The 22,057-nt window shown below is 38.2% G+C and overlaps 1 protein-coding gene across 1 annotated transcript in view; it reads right to left on the bottom strand.

Moving 5' to 3' along the window:
• Positions 1-13,008, bottom strand: part of Gucy1a2 (guanylate cyclase 1 soluble subunit alpha 2) — a 277,284-nt gene extending 264,276 nt beyond the window's left edge. The window contains exon 1 of the mRNA XM_078046945.1: positions 12,692-13,008. Coding sequence (XP_077903071.1) covers positions 12,692-13,006 — 315 coding nt within the window. The 5' untranslated portion in view covers positions 13,007-13,008. The remainder of the gene's footprint in view (positions 1-12,691) is intronic.
• Between the last annotated feature and the right edge of the window lie 9,049 nt (positions 13,009-22,057).

The raw sequence follows: 22,057 nt of genomic DNA on the forward strand, positions 1-22,057 counted from the left end.
TAATTGAATACCTTATCTAATGGTAAAAATTATTGGTGATCTTATTTTTAGATCCATGTTTGTAGATTCACATTTTATAGTCATATGGTGGTGATATTTTCTATTGACTCATATTTGAAAAGATAGTATATATTCTTTGAAAAAAATGTATGTTGTGGCAACTTGTAGTGAAATGCTTTTTCTAACTGCAAGCTGTCTAATGGAATTTGTTGATTTCTACCGTTACAGTCATCATTAATGCCATGGATTAAAGTGATACATTCCCTGTCTATAATCAAAATAATTGGGAATCTCTGTCAACTTAGTATTTGAGATCTAAATTATCTGGATTTTTCTAAATGGTCAAGAAAGATAGTTCTGGTATATAGTTCAGTGTGCTGGCCTACCATGCACAAATACCTGGAATCAAACTCCGGCACTGCAATCAATAAGTGTGTGTGTGTGTGTGTGTGTGTGTGTGTGTGTGTGTGTGTGTGTGTGTGTACACATGGGGCTGGAGATACAGTTCAGTGGAAGAGCACTTGCTTAACATGTACAAAGTCTTGTATTTAATCCCCAGTATCTAAAAAGAAAAAAAAAGAAAGAAATAGATTGATGGTAGAGAATTTCTTTTACAACTTAATTTAATGTTTTATTTCCTCCATCTTCCCCAACGCCCATCCCAAGAATGCAGCTAAATAATAAAAACCTCTAAATGCTTGGAAAATTAGCAGGCAGCAGTTGCTTAGACCACAATTCACACAGCCATTTGTAACAAGCTACAGATGAATCTCATCCATTCTTTTTCAGCCACCAAGTTGGGTCCATACTTTGCAAACACACTTTTAGAGAAAGAACTTAATTCAGAATAAATGGATAGATTAGTTTTCTTTGAAATGTGTTTATAATGGCAATAAGTTAACACAAGAGAAAAAAACAAAGACTTTATAGCTTGCAAACACTGTCAAGTCCACAAAGCGTTTATTGATCTTTACATCAGGTGGAAACAATAAATTTCTCTTTCCAGCATCTACAGTAGAAACTCCCTCATATTTGTCTGAAGCTTCAAATGGAATTACAATAGTCAGTATCGAAGATTTGCTCTTATTCATAGTCTCTGTTCCATTCCCACACAATCTCATCATTCTCACTCCCTACAATAAATGCCTTTGGAGGCAGATTCTTTTGTGAAGGAAGTAAAAGCCATTTTCATTATTTTGGGCAAATTTTTAAAAGACACAATGAGAGTAATTATGGCTTTTCCAGATTTCTATTAAATGGTATTTATTTAAATTCAAAGTCCAATCAGGCAAAGTCTCTTCAACACTATATAATCAATACTGGTTAGACAGATAGTTCCCAAATACCTACATGTAAAAAAATACATAGATCAGTATTTCAAATATGTTATTAAAATGAACTAAGGTTCTTATGTATAAGTACTATGACAAACAATCTATAAGAATCTCTGTATTTCCTCTCTGAAAAGTAAACAAGCTTCTAAAGCTAAAAAACAAATGTTCTTTAAGACACCATTCATTCAAAAATCAAGACATTGTTTATACAGAACTTAAACCAATCACAAAGGAAAAAGTGAAATTGGAAGAAATCCGGCAGACTCAGTGAGACAGCTCTGAGAGAATTTGGTCAACAGACATTTAAATGAGATGCCTCTTTCTTTTTCTGAGACCTACGGAAGCCTACTGAATGAAGAAGACTTAGGCTCCTTGCTGTTACAACTCAGGTGATACCCAAGTTTTCTCTTGGGGTAACATAAAACTTTGCTTCTAAAGCCACTAGCGACTTTTCCACCAGTATCAAAAAAAAAAAAAGCATGAAAAAGAGTTGTAACAGAGAATAAAGTTGTACTGGGAGTGTGTGTGTGTGTGTGTGTGTGTGTGTGTGTGTGTGTGTGTGTGTTTACCTTTTTAAACTAAAAGGCAGCCAACTAATACGAATATAAACTTAAAAACAGTTCCTTTCATGTGGAGTCCAACTAACAACTTATAACTTCAGCAGATTAAGAGAAAACACGATATGCTTTATTATTTACCTGTGCACTTTGCTATTTGAATATAATACTAATGAAGAATGAAGTAAGATGTTTCAGACCTGATTTGACATCCCGTGGTCAGTACAGCCCCAACCATTAAAATACACATAGAGAACTATACATGGGATGGCAATTTAAATTTGACAGTTGTTAGATATACAAAATTACTGACCAATCACTGAATTCTAGAATAAAGATGAGACTGTGGTAAATTAGGTGTAAATGAAACCAAAATCTAGCACTGGGGTTTGCTACTCCTAATTGGCCAAATTGCATTCCCCTTGAGAACAGAGAAAGTTAAGTGTCCTCATCCTTGGGAAAGGAGTTTGAGAATGCCTCTAGGGCAACCCTATCCTTTCTCAAATCCCATCAATCTCATCTGTCCCCAGTTTTCTCTCTTACCTTCAAACATAAGTCTTCACCTCTTCAGTAAACTTAGACTTTGCCTCACAGACCCTTCTCTCCCCTGCTCCTTTTTATTGCTACATGTCTTAGAGATGTGTGCCCTGATGTCTTTTATTTGCTCATCATACACTCCCTCTTTAAACCTCCTTTAACAGGTTTCTATCTCAAATGCAGGATTGACTTTTTCTTCTAAAGCCACTAGCAAACTCATTCACAGTGGGATGAAAAGTACTATCCTTAAATTTTCTTCATTATTTTGCAAACATCAACCACTACCACCCTTGCATCCACCTGTTCCCTCAGCCATTTCACACCCTTCTAACACACACACACACACACACACACACACACACACACACAAGCATTCTGCCATCTACATTCTGCTGGGTTTTATTTTATGCTTTGTTTTTGTATATTGCTTCCCAATTCTCTGCTGCTATTTTTCTCTTTCTCTTTCACTCAAAGAGCTTGTCAATTTTCGAGATATTAACTATCCCCTCCAAAGTCACTATCTTCAATCATGTGCTCCAATCCAAGCTCCAATCCCAAATCTTCAATTCCATGTTTACTGAACTGACTGACAGGCAGTGTACTAAGGCTGGTGATCCAGTAATACCAAACCCTTAAAGAACTCACAGTCCAGAACTAACCATTTTCATGTAAATATTAAAACTCCAAATCTAAGGTTATTGTTATATTTCTTCCACATCCCACCTTCCCACTAATGAATTTTATACTTTAGTTAATGCCCATCTCCATTCACAAACTCACTATCATAGGTTGGGTTCCCCGGAAAGCAGACTCTGAGGAGATCAGCATGCAGGAAATTTATGAGGGAATGCTCTTGGCATCAACATCCATGAAAGAGCAAAGAAGGAAGCAGGATTAGACAGAGGGAAAGTTGGACTGTAATGTAGTCTCAGTGGAGGCCTCAGTTGACCCTATGTGGAATTCTGACATCAGAACTGCCTGAATTAGGGCAAGGGAGCCAAGGCTTTTTACCCTACACTGATTAGTCACAGGAACGAAGCATGACCTTGAGCAAGGCAGCTTCTTCAACCCAGGCCATATATATAAGGGCTGACAGTTGAGGTTTCACTTGCAGCTGTACTCTAGGTATCTAGGGAGTTAGTCCATCTCTAAAGAGGCACCTAGACAGCAGACGGAAGATGTGATTTGGAGCTAGACCAGATTCTAACTTTATCTCCATCCATAATTAACTGTAATCACAGGCAGGTCTCTCAACATCTCTGGATCTAAATTTTCTTATGATTTTGAGAAATCAATGATATATATTATAAAAATACTTAATAAATGCTAGATCCATAATAGTTGTCTAATGCAATCTAATCCTCCTCATGCATATGGTACTTTTAAACTAGTTTCTTTCTTTTCCAAGTCCTGGGAATTCCCTCAAAATTGCATATCAATAGAGATGTGCTGAGAAATGATCTCTAGCCAGGATTATTGAGGGGCTGCAAAGAGCACAGTGAGCAACAGACAAGGTTCCTGCTACTGTGGAACTTAAGCTAGAGTGAGGGAAGAAAGACAATATATTAGTAAACAAGTAAACTAAAAGATAATTTCTGGTGATGAGTGTTATGTTGAAAAACAACCAATAAATGATGATAAGAGAGAGAGAGTTTGGTGGGGAAAACCACTTCTGATGAGGTAACCTGAGCTGCAGTCATGTGGAGAACTGAGAGAGGGTGTAGGTGAGGGAAAGAAGACAAAAGTCCTGAGCTAAGATGATGCTTGCATGACATATTCAAAGAGCATATCACAGAATCATGACTGTGGACGCATATCACAAGATGAGATCAGAGACACAGGCTCTTGATATCTTATAGATCATGGAAACACATTATCCCTGCATTCCTGTCATAATTAATAGAATGAAATATGTAGCTCACTTAGCAAAGTGCCTGATACATGGTAAAGACTCAACAAATCAATACTAGTGTTATTACTATCATCACCATAAAATCCACAGATTATTGTGAAGTTTCAATAAAACACCAAGTATGGGGCTGTTCTTAAATGCTTGAAGCATTTTAGAAAACAGTATTATAACTATATTTCTCTTATTTGCACCTAAGAAAAAAACTAAAAATGGAACTATTAAAATAAAACAAATTATGTTGTTGCCTATAGAGCAATGCCAGACATAACACAAACTACACCAGGATTTATTCAATCATTTATTCATTGTTCTGACACACATTTATTGAGTCCCTCTATAACTCAGACCCTCTGCTAGGCATGGGCATACTCCAATAAATAAGACATGATCTCTTGTCTTAAGAAGCCAGAATACAGTGAAATCACACTTCAGTGCAATAAGGCCTATAGTACAGATGTGAGCCATAACTTAGTATTCCACAAAGCAAAAATGCAGTCATATAAAACAGGGTGTATGTGCATAAAAAAGAAAAAAATCCTCTCCATTAAGTTGGAGGGTTCGTGCATGAAGAAGCACAGGCATAAAGCAACAAGGAACAATGTATTTTAGAACTTGATTTGTCACGAGACACAGTACATTTACACATAACACATGCAGTGCAGTGAATGGAAAAGAAGTCAAAATGGACTTTAAGGACTTGTAACTAAGGTAACAGCAGATAGCTTCTTCTCATGATAGACTGGTTGTCTACAAATGCCAAGTTGTCTACAAATGCCAAGTCTCCCAATAATCAATCATCATTTATTTAGAGAGTTCAACTAGACTCCTATCTGACATGTTCACTAAATGACAGAAAGATTAATTGGCTGAGGCTGTAGAGGTTAGCAACCACAACTATTTTTGTGAAGTAATGTTTGATGGGTAGCCCTATACATCTCATATGTAAACCTCCTATTGTTTTCTTTCTAGGAAAAAAAATCTGACATTCAGATCTGTTGATTTCTTCCTTCACCTTTTTAAATTTTTCACTGGCAGGGAACAAACTGTTCCTTCAAAAATGAACCAGTAGATGGAGCATTTGAGAAGTGTTGCATCAATATGTGGAAAAGCAGATGGTGATATCAAATTGACACTCAAAACAACCTTTCTTCTCTTTCCTCTAAGATTCCCAATGTTTTTGAGTATCTATTCCTTTATTTTGAAGAAGGGATCCACAGATATTTACAGTAATGATATGTGATCTACTAAACATAAACATCCTTGGGGAAAATGGGAGAGTCCACGAATAAAGCTACAAATGGTGAAACTTCAAATGACTTCTACTGCACAACCAAGGAGATTATCTTGACTTGTTAAGCAAAATAAGCCAAACTCAGAATGCCGAGGACTGTATGTTTTCTCTCAAATGTGGAAGCTAGAGAGAAAAAAGAAAAAGAATGGGGGTGGGAGAATCTCGTGAAAATGGAAGGGATACCAGTACAGGAAAGGGACCATGATGAGGGAAGAGTGAGGGAAAGAGGAAATACTAGGGAATAATATGTAACAAATTATATGAATATGTAACAATGAATATATATGTTACATATGAATATGTAACAACAACTTCCACTATTATGTATAATGATAATGCACCAATCAAAAAATAAAGGACACGGGCCTAGTGACACATGCCTGTAATCTCAGCCACTCAGGAGGCTGAGGCCAGAGAATTGCAAGTTCAAGGCCAGCCTGGGTACTTGACAAGACTCTGTTTCAAAATAATCACTAGAAAGAGCTCACTGAGCTTAGATCGATTGCCTCCAAGTTATGGGATTCAGTTACCTTTCAACACAGCTTTACAGTGTCCAGAAATTCACTGTTTTGTTCAAAATGTACAGTCTAGGCCCCTCTCTGGCACTATCAGACCAGAATCTTTGAAGGTGAGGCCCAGGAATCTACATTCTAACAACGTTCTACAGATAACATCTTACAAGTTTGATAATCACTAATTTAAATGAAGAACTGCTAATAAGCTTCAACTAAAGCCTATTCAAGAAGTGACTTCTCACTATCCTATTGATAAACATATTCACTCTTTCTCAATTCCCCATAACAGTCCCAACAAATCTCCAGCTTCAGAGATATTTCTAGCCCCCTACTTCCTTAATCACTCTAGGACTGGAATCTTCAATATTGTAAGGAACTCTGAGTTTATGGCACATAATTCTAGACCTTCAGATCCTGTCCTGAGGTGATATTTGAGGATTAAGATGATGTCATTTCCATCCCCTTGCAGTGCATTTTTGGCAACAGTAGCCCACTTGCTGACAAACATTTCTCTCTCACTTGACAGAGAATTGTGTAGAAAATGTAAGCAATCCAGACTGGAGGAGAGTCATTACATTTACCTAACTTCTTAAAATATAAATAGACCACCAAGGGTCCTAGAAGGAAAATACTGTTCCATATGTTCATTTTAAGACAACTTCATTATGAAGTTTTGCTTTAAATAATAGGCAAAAGCAAAAAATTCAAACAGGTTTGTACTCTTGAGTATGTCTCTCTGAGGCTGGATGCAAAATATAAACATTTTGTTTGATAGAACCAAATACACCACAAAAATACCAGTCACAAAAGAAACAAACACAATTGGACAAATAAAAACATACATTCCTTTATTCTGAGTACTTTATTGAATACCCATTAAGTACCAGGTTCTGTACTAAACACCAGATAAATATGTGTATTGAAGATAAGAGGGAGAATTTAAGTAGAGGCTTTGAATTTTGAGTTAAATTATTGGCTCATACATCAAACAAGGTCCTGCTAAGAAAACCCAGTTAGTTGATAGCCCCTGGCAAACATTCTCACTGCTTATGCCACATGATTTTTTTTCTTTTTTTTTTCTTTTTTCTTTTTTTGTGGAGGAAGGAGCTGCAGATTTAACTCAGTGGTAAAGTGTTTGCCTCATATGCACAGGACCCTGGGTTTGATACTCAGCATAGCAAAAAAAGAAAGAAAAATTAAAAATTGCTCCCAAGATGTATAAAATCCCAAAAGGGAAAATTGTAGTTTCTTAATAATTCATGATAAACATTATATGTGTCTAGAGATGGTACATTAATTTTGCTATTATGTTTAATAAAATGTGTATTTATTTTACTTTTAGCTTTGTATGATAGAGGCAACAAAGCAAAAGCAAAGGTGAACAAAAAGAGCAATGAGGATATAGAGTGGAAAGATATATAACATTCAAGCACTATTCCATGCATCTAGCAATCTTTCAAGGGCGACAAATTATACACTAAAGAGGAATGTATAATCACGTCACCTCTACTTACAAACTCATAATCACCGACAGCATTTCTTCTTGTCAAATTTTCTTTTTAAAATAAAGGTCTTGCAACTAATCTGGTAGCCAACAAATAGAGCCCTGAACACACACCAAGCACATGAGTCTTTAGCTGGGTATTTGTTGCATCTCACAGCTCAGCCCTTTAAATATACATACATAGATTACTTTGAAAACAATAAATGGGGAATGCTTGACATTCTCAGACAAATGAAATGACTCATTTCTCTCTCATCTAATTTTTTTTCTAATTTAAAATTAATTTGCTGTGAAATACCTACATTCTACCAAATACAATTGCCCTCATATTATTAGAAAAGTCATTAAAGTGTTTCTCATATTGCACACAATGGTCAGTAGTTTGGTGGAAATGTTTGAATCTGCAATTATTATATATGCCTGTGTATGTGTGTATCATAGCCAGGGAGCCAAAAAAAAAAGGTCTCCAGTTTTAATTTTTTTTAATGGATTGGCTGACTATGCCAACAAAATAAAGTGCTTCTCATCTCTGCCTGCCCTCCCTTTGGACTTAACATCTGCTAAACTCTTCTATGAACTTTTCCAATACAATTACAAGCAAGTGAATTATTGGAGAAAAAGGAAAAAAATTTTAAATCTTTTGGATCCAAATTTGGTTGAAATTCATGGATCTCACCCTGAAACTATTATTTACTAGGTTCATGGAGTTTTTCAAAGACTATTACTCCTCTTTCTCAACAAATCTACAAGGTAGTTGTTATTTCCAGTTCACAAAAGAGGAAACCAAGGCCTAAAGAAGGTAGGAGGCAGCTTTCTGGGGTCTCACACTGAGTAAGGAACTCTGTGGGGCATTATTATTCTTGTTCTTTCAAATCTGCCATGCCATTTCTCCAGGATTAGAGATAAGGTATAGAAAGACAATAGACAGCCATTAACTATTGATTTCAAAATTATGCCATCTAAATTCCACAAATGTGAAAACATTTAACTACTGCAATATATTTTATCTACTTTTCAATTGCAATACATCTGTTCCTCAGAACTTCTTAGCCAAACTGAGTCCCAAATCTAAAGAGCCTTAATTAAAATACATAAATTATTAAATCTCCTACTTCACAAATAATTATTTGTATTTCCCACTGTCTACATGCTACGTACACTCATACTTTCTAAGGATTTTTCTTAAGGATTTAAACATGTCAGAAAGCTAACTTTATTAGGTTATATATGTATTTTTTATTTCCTATCACCTTTTCCTAAGCATTTGTGAATATAATTTCCTTTCCCAAAATGATGAAAACAATTTTGGCCTTTTCATCCTTTAAACCCAGCTTCCTTTCATTTCTCCCTCCTCACTTTTCTAGATAATTCCCTAGGTCTGTAGATTTTTCTCCCTTACTTTCCATCCTTCCAGTTCTGTTACTTTTCTTCCTGCCATTCTGCTCTCTTTAGCTTCTGAGATTTTTCAAAGCCACCTGCAATGTTGTAAACAACCAACAGTTCTCTGACAAGAAACCTGGGGAAGTCTTGCCCGTGAGTTGGTCTACTGGCATACCTTCACTGATGACAGGCTGACATTAGCAAAACCCAGCACTGATGTCAAAGTGATAAGGCAACTAAGCAACTCCCATTTACAAAAACAAAATATAAATAAATGAATTATTAAATTCACACTTGATGTAAAATTCCCAGCTGTTCCTCCATGTGTTCCCAAGTATTAAATTATTTTAAAATAATTAATGCAATTAATGATTTTTATGTCTTAAATCCAGTCATTAGAGTTATTTTATTATTATATCTGTAGTCCACAGATTTACAGTGAACCAAACCACCAAAGTGGATGATAAAGAAAACTCCCTAGACATCAGAAAGACCAATGGCATTCTTATGTTTTCCTTCAACCGATTCCTTAAAAGAAAGACTAAGTCAAATAAGTTCCATGAGGTCAAAGATCAGTTATGTTTGTTCGGTGTTTGTATTGCCAGTGCCCTCCACAACACTTACCATGGAGCAAATCTTCAGATAGTTTTGAATAATTAGATGAATTAAGCTGTTAAAAAAAAGTAATCTGCTTCCTTCCAAAGTTTTAAGATTCACAACATATGCCCTATTTTTCTCTTATATGCCATGATCACTGTTTATCCAAGGGCTGATAATACAATATATATGTTTGTAAAACCTCATATTAGGAAGGAAACCTTAGTATAACACTGCATAGTTGAAAAGGACTCTAGAGAGTTAAAGCAATGAGCTCAGAGAGATAAAAATATTTCATTGCTCAAGGTAAAATTACAATCAGGTCTCTTGAATTCTGTAACTTTTTTCAATTTCATCAACTCAACTTACTTAAATTATTTAAATAATATAAAGTATTTTAATTTTTATAACCAATATCAATAACAACTAAAATATAAGAATTGTAAGTTGGAATATTCCATGGATGAAATAACTAGTGTAATTACTTGGCAATGTCCAACTATTTGTTAAATTCATTTTCATTCTTCCATTTTTAATAAAGAGCAAATTCCAAGTGATTGATATATTTCACCATAGTTCTACTGGTAAACAGGAGCTCTGATAGCAACAATTTCTCCTAAAGCATATTGTGATAGAATGCAAGAAAGCCCACAGTATTCAAAAAAAAAAAAAAAAAAAAAACAGAAATTCCTATCTACACATGCCCTGGCTATTCTAGAGGAGTTTTACAAGTTGTTCACCCCTAATAAGAGAGGATATTCAGGGCATATTTTATCACTCCAAGTGCTTGCTCTCAGAGAAGTTTTGAATCCTGACAATGTAAGAAAATAGATCTACTAGAACTTTTTGAGGCAAAATCCTGATTGCCAAAAAAAAGAAACTGGGTAAGACCACACAGAAATAAGTCACTGCTTTGAAATATAACCTGTTTTCTTTGTGTCACTAAAGTGTACTGGTGATGTGCTTGGCCAACAAGAATTTCTCTACCCATGCCTTGTGGGGTTGAAGATGTTTGCACAGTTCACCTGCATCTTCTCATCATCATCCTAACACATTTTTTTCAAAATAGAAAAGAATTGCACACGGCTTGGAAAGTACATAGAGCTGCTGCACTGTTTGATCAACATTATTATTTCTAAATTTCTTACTCTGGAAATCATTATCTGAGTATACAGCTTTTCATAACAAAATCATTCCTATTTGACTTACAGCAGTAAGTACAATTTACCTACTCCTCATGTAAGTTAATGAAAATAGTCTTAGATTAAATTGGCATTTCCAGAGACACTGCCGCCACTACTTTTTAGAAATTTTTAGATTCTAATTCTTAGACAAAAACAAAACTCCAGGATTCTAAAGGCACTGCCCTGAAAACTAATCATTACCTTTAATAAGATTATTGTATTAAATATGGATCTGTTATATTGAAGAATTATTATACTGTACAAATGTTGCTTTAGGTATGACACAAACCTACAGATACACCCTTACTAAATTCCTCTTACACGGGATTATGTTCAATTTGCAACATGAAATAGTTCCTAAACCTATACTGCCTGAGAAATGTTTATAGGGAAAAGTAACACATAGGAGTTAGCCCATTCTGAACTTTCTTTCTAGGTTATCAATGGAAAAGATGACAGAAAGTATATTAAAGGGCAAAATACACAAGAGGCAAATGACTGTCAGTAGTTAAAAAAAAATAAAAAGTCACTCTCCATTAGTACAAGTGCCAAGGGGACACTTCTAAGATTACCTGTACCAGTGCCCTTTTCCTAAGGATCCCAATATTTCTCAAGTCCTTCCTAACATCATTTGCAAGAGTATTTTCAAAAGCAAAACTTTATGGCAAATAAGATCAATGTTCAGATTTATTGTGGAAACTTTGAAGAAGTTAAAGTCCTAGAGGTGGATTGGGGGTGTGTGGGGGGGGTGCTATCAGGAGTTAAAGTCCTTGCTTACAATGTCTGGGTGAGGCTTAATGGTGGAGAGAGTTTTCACACTGAATTTCCTTCAGATTCTGTCTGCAATAGAGTGGATTCCTTCAAAAGAGAGTTCACTCAGACAGACTGGATCAGAGGTCTGATATTCCTGCAAACAATAAAGGTCAAGGGTAGCTGAAATGCCTGAGCAGGAGTACTATAGAAGGATGCCTAAAACGGGGAATCTGGTGTACACCTGGAACTACTGATACAGACACCCCAAGATTAGTACAAATTTGGAGAGGTTATGAAGGCATTTATTCATTGAACAAATATTTATGAAGGGCCTAACATAAAGAAGGCATGAAAAAATGAGGGAAAAAAGACGGAAGAATCCAGGAAAGAGAGAGTGAAGGATAAGATGAGGGTGCAAGAATTAATAGAGAGGTTTAGAAAACTGTACACTAAGTTTACCCAAAGAAGATTAAGTCAATAAATGTTCAGTGAATGAGAGAGAAAAAAATAGCTAAGGGTGCAGATGAGAGACTGCAGGTTTCTCGTCAGAAGGCAGCTCAGAAAACTATGAAACAGTTCTTAAGATTTGAGAAAAGGGACGCAACATAGAATGCAGATAGCCTGTGGAATTCAAAGATGTCAGAGAAGGTCACACTAAGATCCAGAGAGTGTGGGAAATAAGGAGAGCAATGGGTTCTCAGCATGGATTGGGGCTCCTTTGGGATGCTGAGAACAGAATTTAAAGACATGGAAATGGAACTGAACAGCCCAGTGCCTGGGAAAGTTTGGGGGAAAGAAAACAGGTGGGTGTGAAGAAGCACGGGGGCCATCCGGGAGACAGTGATGAAGTAGGGTCCAGGGCTACAAGTTGTCAGATTCTCTCACACCAAAAGATTTACCAAGAGTGGAGTCTGACTTCTTTCCCAGGTCCTAATCCCCTATTCTTCCAGAGCCCAGAGGTTCGGATCCCTCTTGGGGCCGCGGGGAACCCAAAGACCGGAAGGGTGAGACCGGGCCGCCCCCCAGCGGTCGGGCACTGCGCCCAAAACCCTAGTCGCCCGGCTCCAACTTTCCCGATCCCTGTCCTCTCTCCCGAAGCGCTGCCCCCCCTTGCGCCCCCAGCTCACCGAGGGCGCCGTCAGGCGGCTGATGCTCTCGCCCAGAGAGTCCAGGTTGACCCGCCTGCGGCGCTGCGCCCTCTTGGCCCCGGCGGTGGCGGCGGCGGCAGCAGCGGCGGCGGCAGCGGCGGCGGCAGAAGAGGCAGCAGGGGCCGGGGCGGCAGTGGCCGCGGCCGCGCTGGGCTCGGGCGGCCCGGGCGGGCTCCGGCTGCCGTTCCAGCAGAGCTTAGACAGGGGGCACTCCCCCTCCTCCTCCGGGCTGGTCTCCAGGTAGTCGGAGCCCAGGGAGCTGAAGGACTCGGACGAAATCTTCCTTCGAGACATGCTGCTGGCGGTGCTATTGCGGCCGAGGCGGCGGCGGTGGCGGGGACGCGGGCGGAGGCGGCGGTGGCGGGACCGGCGAGCGGCGGCTTTAGGCGCGTCGGGGCCGCGGGGCGCTGCGGTCGCGCTCTGCCGGGTGGGAGTACCCGGGGCAGCGGAGCCCCAGGAGCCAGCTGCTCATGGCGGGAACTTGGGGCGCCGCGGCACCTTGGGGCCCGGGCTTACCGGCGGCGCCGGGCTGGGCTGGGGGCCGCTGCCGCCTCTGCTGCTGCTCGCGCGGCGCCGCCTGAGCGCCCGCCTCAGCGCATCGCCGTGCGCCGCGCTCCCGCTCGCGGGGAGGCACCGAATGTGTGACCGCTGACGGCGGGCGGGGAGGGCTGCGGCCCGTGCGGTCCGGGAGGCAGAGGCTTCTGCCGCCTGCGCGACTATCTCGCCCCTTTCCCCTGTCTCCTCCCGCCCCTCTCCTCCCGCCTCTCTCCACTTACTGCCCGCCTCCCTCCTTCTCCCTTTATCCACCCCCACCCCATGCTCTCCCTCCGCCGGTATCACGTGTCGCCATCATACTCATTGGGAGTCTCTGCCTCGCCTGTCGCCACGTTTCAGGAGCAACGAGGACACTTCGTTGCTGTCCTTTGCGCGCCCTCCTCGTTGCCACAGTCCCCTGCTACGAGGAGGAGCGCACCATGCCTGGGTTCGGACCAAGGGTCCCCAACCCAAAATGTCCTATCCCTGGGCCTCGGGAAAGGCAGTTGAGTAGCAGACGGGCCCGCGGGTGCTCAAGGGGAGAGGGGCGCAGGGTTGGAGGCGGGAGATTTCCCTCTGCGGCCACGTCAGGGAAGTCTGGCGGTGTGAAGCGAGGGTTTAGGGTCCATGTTTGTCTTTTCCCCTCCTTCCTCCGAGTTTATTTAGGAAGTTCCGAGGCGGAAGGGAAAGGCTGAAAGATCCAGCGCAATCATTCCGGAGTAGACGTTTACAGAGGTAGAGGAGGAAAAGGGTAACGTGTTGGCGCCCACCTTGCTGGAGCAGCTCGTGGGGACAGCCTTCTCCTCCTCCTCGGGCGAGGCCGCGTGGGCGCGGAGCGAGACCAGAACCGAGAGGCAGTGAGTAGAACCTCTACTCCGGCAACAGCCCTGTTGCTTTGCCACGGTATAGAGGGGCGCGCAGGGCTCTGGGCTCCAGCTGGCTCCGCACTAGTGCTGGACAGCTCCGCTTGCCACCTGCAGCCTCATTAGCCCGCGAGGGTAACAGGGTGAGAACACTACCTCCACAGACTACCACCTCGCGCCTAATCCAAAGGACACAGGGAGGGATCCCGCGTCCCTTATTCTCTGGGCTCTTTGCGCCAAATACGCGATCTGTTTGCACTTGGCTGCAAATGCCTCTCAGAATGCTTAGAAGTGTGGGAAGAAAAGCGTTTCAAACCCCAAGAACAGACTTGCCACAGCGTGATCACATCTTTTACTGTGAGTTTTCAGCGGAGTGGCTTCATTCTAAAGCTCGCTTTATTGCAACCTGTCCTTCCAAAGCCTGATCTCACAGCCCTTGTGTTAGCTCCAGAAGAGCTTTGGACCTGTTCTGACCTTAGGGTAAGGAACAGGAAGAAGGGAGAAATAGCTGTGTCCCAAAAGAGGAGCTCCAGGCTGTTTTCCCATGGCAGCAAAGCAGAAGAGCGCCCTCCCCACCTTCCCCATGCTCGGTGGAGGGGGTAGTTCCAGGTCCCTGGTTTTATTCCCTAGGGACATCAAAGCCAAGGCCTTTTTGTTTTCCAAAATTGGTCCAGGTGAAGGCAAATAGGTTTGTATGTACTGTGTATTTAAAAACAAAACTATGACCACATCCTCATCCCAGTTTGCTTTTAACTCCAAATCTTCCCAATTGTTTATGAGAACCCTAATAGAAATGATATTTAAGGTTTGCTTTTGTACTTTGGTAAATCCACTGGAACTGATTCAGAGACATGCCTTATTCCCATATCCTAAATGAGTGTCTTCACTATCATTCAGATAAGAGAGAGAGGGGATTTTGTTTGTTTCTTTGCTTGTTTTTGTTTTCAATCTACTGAAAAAGTTTCTAATTGTATGCTTTCTCAGCAGAGGAAATGTGGGCCTCTTTTTAAAAATAATAAATTATTATTATTATTAGGATTTTGTGGTTTATCTATGGTTTATTTCCCCATTGCTTCAATTAATTCTATATGCATTTTTTTCTGCAAAAAGCTAGACACAAACTATATTTCTTATCCTCAAGAATAACTACCAGTGGTGCTAAAAAGGAAGAAAGAGAGAGAGAGAGAGAGAGAGAGAGAGAGAGAGAGAGAGAAAGTTTAATTGGCCTTTTCTGAACTACAGTAGGTGATACCTTTGCAAAGTACATTCTTGCAACTTTGGGGAAACTAATATTTTTGCTGTTATATCAATCACAGCACAAGGAGCTGGAATACTTAGTACTCCTCTATAGCAATGATGATGCAATTGTTAAGTTCTTTACATAATAGAATTTTAGAGTTATTATTAAAAGCATATGTTTTGCCTTCTTTCCATAATGCTACTGTCTGCCCTTCCCCCCCCCCCACACACACACAAAAGAAAGATTCTATTAAGGTAATTATACAAAACCTTCCTACTGAACTTAGAAATGGAACATTTTACTAACCATCCCAACAGTTGTCTCAGACTCAGAATTACTGAGTGCAAGGTAGTAAGTATCATTTGTTTCTAAAATCTGCAAGAGGCCCAAGAGTCTTCCTGTTTACACTGGAAGTTTATTGCCAGAAAGAACTCTTAACCTATGGGACATTTTTTTCTTTGTGTGAACCATTTGAATCAAAGACTTTTAACAGAATATAGCCAGATAAAGCAGTCTTACAATTTTCTGTATGAATTACCCTGCTTTGATCATGATTTTCCCACTGATTTTTAAACTATAAACAAATGAAGGCCTAAATATAGGCAGTACATCATCTGCTTTGCTTTCAAGGGTTTCCTTTGTGTTTCTGTTCAGGAGGAGGGTTCAAAAGCTCTTAATAGGAAGAGTGCTGTGTTCTATATTTAAATTAACATTTTTAAGAGGAAGAATAACCTAGTCTCCATTTTTTAAAAAATGCCTTAGACCTAGTAAACACAGCCTAAGTACTTAAGGCAAAGACTAGTCTACTAAAAACAAGTAGTCTGTGCTCTGATTTTAGGAAAATAAATTTGCAGAGCTCATGCCCACAAATTTGGCCAATGAATGCACTGTTTCAATAAAGTCCTTTAAGTCCAAAATATAATTGAAAAATAAAAATGCATAAATATACTTGGTTTATTTGTGAAGTTGGTGTGGACACCTGAGGACTCTTTCAGATTGATCAAGCACTGAGAAAGACTCCCTAAGAAAGCAGATGTCTCATCGTAGTCAAGATGGTAACTGTGCCTTGCCTTTATACAAAGCCTTGCTATTTATAAACTCCTTTCACTTACATTGCCTCATTTAATTTGATTTTCATCCTTCCCAGAGAAGTAGTTAAAGAAAAATCACCTCTGTCAAATTCAAATAAAAACTACAATCCGTCCTCATTCCCTGAATTCTTTGCATTCAAAGCTCCAGACTCTCCTAATTTCTTTTCATCCATCTAAGTCTCCAGCAAGAAAACCTGCAACATCTGCATAAGCATTCCTTGGAGCACAGTTCATTCCTATTATCAAAATACTGAGGAAATCTCTCCCTATAGTCAGTCTTTACATAAATCTGGCAACTGGCAGGAATTATACATATAACAATAAAACAAGTTCTCCAAAGGAACATAGTAGCTGGTGAATTCTTAACTAGGGCAAGTTTTTCTGTATCCCTAACCTAGAAATACACACACACACACACACACACACACACACACACACACACACCCTCACCTTCCAGTTTAACTCTGTGTTCCATGTTACTTGAGAATGAGGTCTGTCTACCTTTTCACTTTATCATACTTTATCATACTTTCTCAATGAATGGCTATGAGAAAATAAGTGAAATTAAATACTAAGGATAATATCAAAGTGAGAACAACAGTCACCTTATTTGTATATAAAGGGTCACATGGAAGATATTCTATTCTATCATTGTGTGATTATAGTTATCATAAAACTATTATGAAGAGGCAGGGTGCTTACTGCAGAAGAAGAGAAGGAGAAGGACTTGAACATGAGAAAGATGGGGGAGAAGGAAGAGGAGGTAGTAGTTGTGGGAAAAGGGAGAGAAAAATAAAGCAAGCACCAAAGTCAATGCTATACTTAGTTGAATTTGTACTAGAAAAATACTTAAGGCTAGGATAGTGGCCTTGTTTTTACACCACCAGATCCAAGAAAGTTGGCAAGTAATCAGTGTATTTTGATGCCTCTAGCAGACACCTCTCTTTCGTAAGGGGCTTTGCACTGAACCAGGTACTACAGAGTCCATTTTCCTCTTGAAAAGACCCTACAATGCCTGAAATATTAATATCAGCACCACAACCTCTCAGGATTCTCAGCCTTTTTGTCTGCAGACTCAACAATCCTAGCATCATTAGTTCTCTCTACACTTTGAGATTGTTTTTGAGTACTAGTGCAGACTATATTAGAAGATCTTTTATGTCTTTCTATACATTTTTGTCAATTACAATATTGACCTTATGTATATAATAACCACAAAGTATTGTGGTTATTATATACATAAGGTCCACTGTGGTCCTTAATTATTTCCCTAATTACTTATTTCTACCTGGTATCCATTTCCACACCCTTTTACCTTCCAAATCTACTAAGAAAAGGCAAATTTGTAACAGTGATTATTCCTTGGGGAGTCATCCTTGCAGAGTTAGGTTTGCTTCCCTACCATTGCCCTTCTGCAAGGTAATATACCCCCTTTGAAAAGATTATGTCCCCTCCTTTTGCCCTACATTCTGAATTCTAGAGAAGCTGCACCTAAAAGATCAAGATGTTAACTGCTAAATAATCTTTCTTTAGATGTACAGAACTTTCAGTGACCTTTGTAACACCCTGCTTAATCTTTAGTTTTGTACATTGACTAACACAAGCATATAAATTCCTGTGAGGTTTAATTTGCTGAAAAGTAACATGTCTGTTTTAAGAAAATACAGGAATTAGCTCAGGAGGTCAAGATCAATTTTGATATCCTAATCCAAGGTGGCAAGGTAGGGAGGGTACACCAATGTGGACCAAGAAAACCTCACTCAGCAAGTCGCCTTCCTGCCTTTTTTCTCACTGTACCACCTTCCCCTCCCTATAAAAGCCCTTTTCAACGCTGACTTTCCCAAAATGGAGCTTTGAGATCGCAACCATTTCATCTTCCAAGGGGCAGACCCTTAAATAAACCTTATTGCTTCTATCAACTCTCATCTCCCAAATATTAAATTTTGGGTAACAAGCAGCACACACCCCTTAGCCCATTAACAAGTTAGTATTGGTTGAGAACCAACTATATACTAGTCTCTATTTATTTCTTCACTTAATCTTTACAATATTGCAATAAGACATGTTTTCCCAATTATATAAATAAGGAAATCCTGGCAGAGAGACTTTACGTTCTTCCTCAATGTCATGGAGTTCATAAATATTAGAATCAAATCCCGACTCCTAAGCCCTGTTTTCCTGCCTTTTTTTTTTCCACGGACACATGGCCTGCCTCTTATAATCATCTTCTAATGTCCTAAAAACACAGAGAGAAAAGTCTGCTGAATTAAAATCACAATGTGGGGTTTTTTTGCATTAAAAAAATGAATATTACATTAAACTATTTGCATTATTTTCTGGAACGTAATATCATAGAAAATCACTGACAATACAGAAGCTCTACATTCTAGAACCGCTCTACTGATAACTACCTGCGTGACCACAGCTAGTTGCTTAACCTCTCTGAGACTCATACCTATCATCTCTAAATTAAAAGGATTAGGTAAAATCCCTATCATTAATCCTCAATATTCTATAACTTTTCTACTTATTGAGTTATTCATTTTCTTTCCAGAAATATCTTGTGCCTAGAAAAATTTCTTATCACCATCCTAAAGTTAGCTTCTCTTTTCCTCTCTATTACAGTCTTTCTGAGAATTCAATTTTTCTGCAAATCCCTTCTTTAACTACCTGAGGCCTTCTCCTTATACAAAACTGCATGAACAAGACCCATGGAATTAAGTAGATAAAAAAATTTTTTCAACTCAATCATATTTGGTTAGATGCTTACCATCTCTCTGTCTTTTCTTAACCTAATTCTTTTGTCTGCTTTATTATATTATAGAAAGGAATCATATCATTCTGTCTGCAGTTTATTAGGCTTGACGGCTAACAATAACAAGTATGAGTTATTTGTAAAAGTGTCTTGATATAATATTGTTAATGATAATAGACATTTACTTAAATATGTTCAATTTGTAGTATACATTCAAGCTGTTATTTAATCATTATTTTAAAGTAAGGATACATTTTAGAATACAATTTTAATATAAATACTAGAATTATTTACAAGCCTTAACATTAAAAATGAAATGTGCTTTTGTCACTGAATACAAAATAAAGGAATGTTAGCAAAAAGTTACAAATAATGATTCAATGGTAAAGTACTATAACCCTTAATATAATTAGTGGAAACAATTTTCTGTTTAAAAAAAAAAGAAACAAATGACAATTGATAATGTTATAGTATTTCTGGAAAACATTTTGAGGTAGACATGGAAATGAGTGACTTCAGCAATCAATAGATTAGTTTGAACCTAAAAAGCCACATTAGTGTTAAAATAATTCTAAACCATTTCTACACTGAAAATAGTAAAACTTAAAACATTTGTTAGGTCGTTTCTGACAATTTCTTTATAGTGAATAACAGGAACATTATTTCCTCTTTTTTGTATACAAAAATGGACAAGTGTCTGTACACCACAGTGAACTAAAATCAAATACTTCATTTCTCTAATTCACTTGGAGTCATATTAGGACCACAGTGGTATAGGAATCTTTGCTTCCAGATAAGCAACATATGTAGACAACCTTTGAAGTAAACCCACTTCAGTCCTTCCACCAAGACCTTAAAAGTGAACATATCTCCTTCCATGAGATGCAAACCTAAGCCTGACCCACCTCTGCTTCATCACAAAAAAATCTTTATGCTTTCATCTCAGAGAAGAAAATTCCCATATTTTCTTGGTTTGTTAAGCTTTTCTCAGTAGTTTTTAATAGCATTGTAGGTCCAAACTACCTAGCAAATATTTATAGCTTCAAAATTTAATGATATTTGAAAATAAGATACATGTAAAGTGAATGAAAACATATTTTTGTTTCATCCTTAGCAGCAATCACTTAATTATTTTAGCTAATTAAGTTGAGCACTGCACAGCTTCTCAAATCTTGGGGTCAGATCTGGCTTGGCTACTCTCATTTCCTGTTCCACACTGCTACCCCCACAGTTTGAACTTCTTACCATAGCAGCCTCAAAAAACAGCTTTATAAATGTGTTAAGTGATTGAAATAATATAGCATGATCCAATATTAAGACTGTAAAGACCTGGAGCTAATAGTGTTCTATAGACCATTCTTCAGTAACACTGTTTCCCTCAAAATTTTCAAACATCTCTAATCACCCTGTGCATTCACTGCAGCATCCCAGCAGTCCGTGATGCATGGTTTGGGAACTCTATTTGCTCAGTTCTTTGAAATTTCTCAGCAAAGCTTGTCTTTAATCTTGAACAGAGACTTGGTAAATAGACAAGATCTTTAAAATGTAAAATAAAGGTTATATATTTGAATGTCATTTTCTGCTCTAATAAATGTGTACACAGAATATTGCCTATGCTTTTGTGATTTATATGTACTACATTATTTTGAAATTAAAGTTTTTTGAGTTCTTTTTGGGGGGATGTTGTTTTGTTCAGAAGTATTCGGAATTAAACCTAAAAGTGCTCTAACACTAAACTACATTCCTAAGCCCTGTTTATTTTTTGAGACAGGGTCTTGCTAAGTTGCTGAAGCTGGACTTGAACTTACAATCCTTCTGCCCCAGCCTTCTAAATAGCTGGGATTACTAGCATGCACTACTGCTCCTGGCCAAAATTAAGTTTTATAAAGTTTCAAATCATTAATTATTTCTCAAACTTTGAATACATAATAGAAACAAAATAATTTGAAATGACAAAGAAAATTTTGCTTAAATATTTAATGATTTTTCTAAGGACTGTATACATAACAGTATAGCAAAATAAGAGTAGCTTATGAAATATTTTTTTAAGATTTCTGATTTTTTTTCTTTTAACTCTGAAATCTTAATAACTATTTTTTGTTTGAAAAGAACAGAGAAAGACAAGAGTAGGGCTCATTATCCCCTATAACTTCTACTGTCAAGTAGAGGAAAGGCGCTCATCTCATTGTATTTCTTTCCTTTCCTTTTTTTTTTTTTTTTTTGATAGAGAAACAAAGTATCCAAGTACTCATTACTCATAAACTTGTTTATGGTCCACTGTTGTGTAGTTAATCACATGTATGCTATTAGCACTGCACAAATCTCATTGCATAGTTTGATTATAGGGTACCTCTTGAACAGACTAACAGTAGGGGTGGAAAAATTAGTCTAGCTCATTTTTGTTAATAAATAAATAAATATATATTAATATAATATATATATATATATATAATTAGACTTATTTTCTCAGGAATAGAAGTACCCTCTTATCCACAGTTTTGTTTTCTCAGTTTCAGTAATTCATGACCAATCATGGACTGAAAATATTAAATGGAAAATTTTAGAAATAAACAACAACCTAAGTTTTAAATTGTGCATTTTTCTGAGTAACATGATAAAATGTCACAACACCCTGCTCCATTCCTTCCTAAACTTGAATCACTGCTTTGTCCAGCATATCCATGCTGTACAGCTGTATATGATTTCTCCTGTTAAGTCATTTAGTAGCCCTATCAGATTGACCATGGTGGTATCTCGGTGCTTATGTTCACATAACTTTATTTTACTTAATAAGGTGCCCAAACACAAACTTTAATTACAGTATGTTGTTACAATTGCTCTAATTTTGGTTGGTAATTACTA

Source organism: Ictidomys tridecemlineatus, chromosome 4 (genome assembly GCF_052094955.1).
Source record: "Ictidomys tridecemlineatus isolate mIctTri1 chromosome 4, mIctTri1.hap1, whole genome shotgun sequence".
NCBI lineage: Eukaryota > Metazoa > Chordata > Mammalia > Rodentia > Sciuridae > Ictidomys > Ictidomys tridecemlineatus.